The sequence below is a fragment of the Octodon degus genome, unplaced genomic scaffold, assembly GCF_000260255.1.
Source record: "Octodon degus isolate 3935 unplaced genomic scaffold, OctDeg1.0 scaffold00136, whole genome shotgun sequence".
Taxonomy (NCBI): domain Eukaryota; kingdom Metazoa; phylum Chordata; class Mammalia; order Rodentia; family Octodontidae; genus Octodon; species Octodon degus.
Genome location: NW_004524712.1, coordinates 76,548 through 83,241, shown reverse-complemented (window position 1 = coordinate 83,241; position 6,694 = coordinate 76,548). Strand labels below are relative to the sequence as shown.

Below are 6,694 nucleotides of genomic sequence, written 5' to 3'. Positions count from 1 at the left end.
TTATGTGCTTCTCTGCCCAGGAGACTAGATATTCCTGATGGGAAATTTAACTCAGGTAGAACTATGAGTAAATCTCCAATGTTAAGTTTGTAGCACAGGATGTAAACACATGCTTAGTGATTTGGACCCTCAAGGGGCTCACTGAACTCAAGAGGAAGTGGTAAAAAGAGAATTCCTTTCCGTGCATCTCACCATTTGCTATGGAACTATAGGTCTCATAGATTCTCATTTGAGTGAGGTGATATTTTGGGAGCTCATATAAGATTGTTGTTTTATTTCTTGCAAATGAAAAGAACTTTCTAGTGAAGTCCTAGAAAACTATGGTTTATTGCCCAGAATACTACTCTTATGTGTATATATGCACTGATGGCCATTACCTCCTGCAACATCAAACACTTTGACTACATGCATCTCAGGACATTGGAGAGGAAGGATCCCTCAGATCCCAGAACAGGGAGATCTCTAGTGTAAAGGTGAGCATCCTGACCTTTACGTGTCAAACTATATAAATCTTGGGTTTGTGGGAACACCCCTTATTTATTGCTTTTCACAGCCCTCACCTACAGTGAAGACTGACATGAGGCAATAATATTCAGACATATTGTTAGATTTACCAGAATGCTTTCTGGAAAGAGGAGAGACACTATATAGAGGGACAAGTAGAAAAATCAGGATTCCTCAGAAATCAGTATAGGAAATCTGCTCTTTAGAGGCCTCGTGCATGTTGTCAGACAATTTGTAAAGCAGTTTCTCTCTCAATTTCTCAGTCTTTGTCTCTCTCTGTCTGTCTCTGTCTCTTTGTCTGTCTGTCTGTCTGCCTGTCTCTCTCTCTCTCTCTTTTTCCCACTCCCCCCTCTCTGAAGGTTTATTGTTAATATCACTGTCATCTTCTCTTTCTGCAGAACTATGAAGGAAATGAATATAGAAAACAACTCTTCAGTGATGGAATTTATTCTGATGGGATTGACAGACCAGCATGAGCTATAACTGCCCTTCTTTTTCTTGTTCTTGGTGAACAATATAGTCACTGTTGTGGGAAATTTGAGCTTAATTAACCTAATTTTCCTGAACTCACACCTTCACACACCCATGTACTTTTTTCTCTTCAATTTGTCCTTTATTGATTTATGTTATTCATTTGTCTGTACTCCAAAAATGCTGATGGGCTTTGTTTCAGAGAGGAACATCATTTCATATACAGTGTGTATGACTCAGCTATTCTTCTTTTGCTTTTTTGTCAACTCTGAGTGCTACGTACTGACAGCTATGGCTTATGACCGCTATGTGGCCATTTGTCAGCCCCTTCATTACACGGCCATCATATCCCCTAGAACCTGTTCTCTGCTGATGTTTGGCTCCTACCTGATGGGATTTGCTCTTGCCATGCTTCACACAGGATGTATGATCAGGCTCATCTTTTGTGACTCCAACATCATCAATCACTACATGTGTGACATCCTCCCCCTGCTCCAGCTCCCCTGCAGCAGCACCTACATCAATGAGCTTCTGAGTTCTGTTGTTGTGGGCACAGTGATCATAGTTTCTAGCCTCATTATCTTCATCTCTTATGCTTTGATTCTCTTTAATATCATTCATATATCATCTGCTAGGGCTTCATCCAAAGCCATCAGTACTTGTGGTTCTCACATAATAACTGTTGGCCTGTTCTATGGTTCAGGGTTACTCACTTACATCAAGCCATCATCTGCTAGCTCAGTGGACCGGGGCAAGTTTTTCTCAGTGTTTTATACACTTGTGGTGACCATGCTGAACTCCCTCATTTATAGTCTCAGGAATAAGGATGTCAGACTTGCTCTGAATAAAGCCCTGAAGAGAAGCACAAACTGAGTGAACAGTGAAGCTGCCTGGGACCCTACCCACATTTCTGGGTCATTTTCTTCATTTCTGAGTCTTGTCCACCTCCTTCTATTCTTTTTTCCCCCCTTCTCTTCATCTTTCTTTCTACCATGTGGATGGGAATTCTATAGTACTACCTTTCCCCTCTTTGCCCATCATGCAATGACACAAGTGCCTTTTCTTAGACTTGAGACTCAATCTCAGTTCCAAGGTGCTTCCAAGCTAGTGTCTGTTTGTAATTCAAGAGAAAGACACAGGGATGATAACTTTTGCTGTCTATATAGATAACACCACCTACTTTTCTTATATGTCTTCTCCTCTCAAGGAAATAACTATAAAATTATTCTTGTTTCAGATTCTCTAGTGCTTATAACTACATTAAAACAAAAAGGAAAAAAAAAGTGTAGAACTGGTAAGTATTGCCAAAAATTTTTTTAACATTTTTTGATAGTGGATATTTTGAAACTTTTAGCTTCTTATCTCCAATAAAATTGTTATCTGAACCTAAGATTTTTACGCTTGTGGACATATGAGCTGGATGAGGATTATGACAGTGCTGAACTTTTTCAAATGCCACTAGCAAAGATAATATGTTGGTCAACTGATATTTTGTAATACATCCAACTGAGAGCATCAGTTTGTCCATGTATCTGTGGTTTGTGTCAGAATCACACAGTGGTATTCCTTGCTAGTGAACACTGTGTCAGATGTGATGCTCAGATTCTTTATTTCTTCAACTACATAACAAAGATTGTGTTTTGTAAGACAAAGTCTATTGTCATCCCTTAAAAACACACATAAAATATATGGAATGAATCTTGCCCAGTTGGGACTTAAAGTTGTCTTCTTCCTTTTGCCACTTGGACAGATAACTTGACCCAATTGCCCACGTTGGGAGTCAAGCTCTTTAAAGTTTCCATTAATGATGTCATTTTATCCTCTCTCCATGAGGTGATGGTTGTGTCACCTGCTTACAGCCACACAGTTAGTGATGCAAAGTCCAGTCTTTCAACCAGTTGTGCACTCTATGAACAATGGGAGGAAGAAAAAAACACTGTGAAGGAGCAATGAAAAATTCTAGAGAATTATTGCAGCATAAGCCTGAAAATGGGGTTTCTGTTGTTAATACCCTGAGCTGAGATGACTATGGCAAAGTGACAGTCCATGGGGTTTGCAGATTAATACTGATATGCCCTAACTTTAGTTACAGGCTTGAGGATGGAGGAAGGAAAGAGATAATAGGAGTTTATCTTAACTGGTAACTTCAAGTTCAATCAACAAAAAGAAAAAGGAAAACAGCATAACCTTCTACCCCATCCCCCAGTTGTAGAAATCCTTCCTGTGTATGAGTATTGAGGACTAGCCATATATATGTATATATACTGCCCAACTAAAAAATGCAAGGTGACAACCGAGCGATATTAGCAGCTATCTGGAGGGGAGGCTACCTATATAGAGTTTAGAATTGAAGTCCTAACATCAAGGGTTCTGGATGAATTATGTGAAGTCAAAACTGCACAGAAAATCAGCACAGGTGTGCAGATAGAGCTGGCGCCGTGATGCCTCCAAGTCTGAACCTAAATGTTGTCACTGTCCCTACTTTATGTTTGCAGAAGGCAAGCCATTGTCAGTAGGGGGAGTCTGTTATTTGTAGTGGGAACCCCAGGTCTCTCTCCAGTCACTCTCAGGCCAGGCCTGACATTAATGTTTAATTTAACTGTTGTAATATATTCATAACTTAATTTTTCAAGCAAAGTCTGAATGCCTAGTATTTACCTTGATTTGTTTCTTTATAGTCATTGTAACGCATATTTTAACATGGTGAATAAAATTGGTTTCACTTTCGCTCTGAAGTACATATTGAATCAACATAGACTATTTTAGGCATCCTAGTCAATGTGAAGATCTAAAATGGAAATATATACATGTGTTTAAATTTTCTTTATTATCAAAGAATAAAATGTCACAGTATTTCGTGAATAATTTTGTATAAAGCACAGGAAACAGAATAGCCATCACTGAATTCAAGACATTTCCTTATCTTCTTTGTAGTCAAAACCTCCAACCATCTATTAGCACCTACTCCTTCCTTTCTGTTGCTGTGGTTTTGTATTTATCACAATTCTAGGTAAGTGTGGTCACATAATGCACTGTTTTAGTTTAGTTACTTTCTTTTAATTTAATGAATTTCAGATTCATCCATTTTGTTAAGTGCATTCACCACTGATGCTTCTTTATTCATGAGTAGTGTTCATTGTATGGATATACTATAATTTATCCATTTGTATGATAAAATATAATAAAACTACTATAAGTATACTATAAATACAAATGTACATTTTTGTGTGTGTTTTCCTTTCTTTTCTATAAATACTTGCATAAAGGCAATTGCAGAAAAAAGTGTTGCACTTTTTTGAACAGACTGATTTTACATCTATTTAGTAATGTGTGAGAATTCCAATTTTTCTGCATACTCACCAGTACTAAGAGTTCTTTTAAAAACCTTTAGCTCATCTACTAGTTTTGTAGTGCTATTTGATTTCTGTTTAATTTTCATTTCCTGAATGACTGGTGACATTATTTGACATATTTGTTTACCACCCGCATATCATGTTGATAAAGTATATGATTACATTAACTCATTTCTTTGCATCACTTATATACTCATGGCTGAGTTAATACTTTGAAAAGCTTATGATTTTCTCATTAAATTACTCATGCACTATCCATAACATTAATTGATCTGATATATATGGGTCTATATCTTGGGCAGTAAAGTTCATTAGTATGCTTCAGAATTAAACTCTCTGGGAAGTAGGGATTCAGTCAATGTATGTTCTGAATATACATTTGCTTATTCTAGATGTTTTGTTAAAAATGTGGTTCAGCATGAGTTGTCACAGAGGAAAAGTGATGGAAGTCATTGTGGCCATATAACCTGTATTCCCAAAATGTTGAAAAGATTAGAGTTGTTCGGTCAAAAAGTATAAGTGCCATAAATATTTCAGAGGTTCTTACTAGATCTTCCATAGTGAACTTATTACTGGGAGGAAAGTAGTAAATAAGAAAAATGTGATCTTTATCCTTATAGATCATAAGAGTTCTTACAGAAATATGAAAGATAAAGTGGGAACTGTCTGATAAGAATTCTCATAGAAATGTACTAGGAATTATGCCCAATGACAGCTAATATTTGTTGACAATTTGCCATATTCCAGGAATAGGGTACTCGTTTGACTTATAGTATCTTATGTAATTGTATCAAGCAGCAACAAATGAGATACAACTATCACAATCACTATTTTAGAAATTATGAATTTCAAGCCCAGAGAGGTTCAACAAGATACTCAAGGTATTATGGTTAATAAACATGGTGAGGAGGAGAGATTAAAACAGATCTTTGAATGCCTTGGCATCTACTTTTTCTATGATGAAGGAACTGATCATCTTATGAGTGAATTCTATTTGAAGACTGAGCAAGACACTCAGGTAGAAATTCCCAGAGAATATTTACAAGTACGAGGAACATAAGTCATTGAAAGATATTTTGAGGTGATTGCAGTTGATACACCTTTAGTGGCCCAATGAACCTTTCTCTGTTTTTAGTAATAGAAGTGAGGAAGTCTGGAAGCAACAATGTGGGAGACATTGGTTTAGAATGCATGAAGAAAGATCGAAAGAACCCAAGCAGAATTCTTGCAGAGCTAAAAGTAATGGGGAGATGGCGTTTTATCATTGCCTCTCACTTGGAGGATGCACAGTCTAGGATGAAGGGGAACTTGAGCAAAATCGTGAGGGTCTCAGGTGCTAAAAACAGAGCATGGGCCTGGATGTAAATACAATCTTCTTAATCATAATGACACCTAGCATTTGTTCTCTGGGGAAAAGATTGCATATCCTTATGTTTTATTTATAATCAAGGGATTTAATAGAGACAATCAAATTAAATCCTCTGTGTCTTATAAGTGACAAATGTACTAATATTAAAGACTTTCTCTGATGCTAGATGGCCAATGTCCTCATAACAAATCATGACATACTGAGAAAAAATTCCAATGTATATCAGAAATGGAGTTGTCATTGCATTCTCCCAGAATCACAAGACAATAAATATTGGAACCGCATAGTGATTTCTCCAAATGCAGGAATAAATAAAGGATAAAAACACAGAATCAAGAAGCCCCACTTCTGGAATGAGAATGACATTTCTGATTTTCATGTATATTGATGTCCTTAGTATAAGATGGAAGGCAAGCACCCTAATCCATGTCAACAATCTCCTCTTTCCTGAAATCCTACAACTCAAGAAAACTAACAAAAGACAGTGCTCCAGGCCTCAGAGAGTGCTTGAAGATATTAATGTAGACAAGTATCATAGCACCTCCATCAATACTCTTCTTTCCATGGAAGAGCTCTCACTTTCCCAGATATATTCCTTTTTCTGTGTCACGGGGCAATAAATAACCTCTCTTAGAATTTGATGCTTTAGTTCTGAATTATAAAATAATGCTTTGGCTCTCACTCCACCAGAGTCTAATCTGCATTAAAAGCCAGCACCAGTTTATAAAGGCCCCTGCCTCTAGCTTTGTTTACCATTGAGGGATCTAAGGATAGAAGATATGGTGAGGAACATGTTCTATGAATTCTTTGTTATGCTGTGTTTTCTCCAGAGGTCATCTTTTACTTTTCAGTCTCACTGAATCTTTTCTGCAGTTGTGCTGTACACAGGCTGATTCTGGGGGACTTTCTGGGTGTACTTTCAGGCCTTTCTAGAATGCATTTCATGCACAAGGGAAGAAGTAGATTGGGAGGGCCAAATTTTTCTCTACTGCATTAT

The 6,694-nt window shown here is 37.2% G+C and overlaps 1 protein-coding gene and 1 pseudogene across 1 annotated transcript; one reads left to right on the top strand and one right to left on the bottom strand.

Annotated features, from left to right (window-relative positions):
- The window catches only part of LOC101563325, a 40,364-nt pseudogene that overhangs the window by 8,112 nt on the left and 25,558 nt on the right, over nucleotides 1-6,694 (bottom strand).
- On the top strand, nucleotides 907-1,848 carry LOC101567545 (olfactory receptor 143-like). The gene is given in 1 exon segment (XM_012516952.1): nucleotides 907-1,848. A coding segment is annotated over 1 exon segment (942 nt).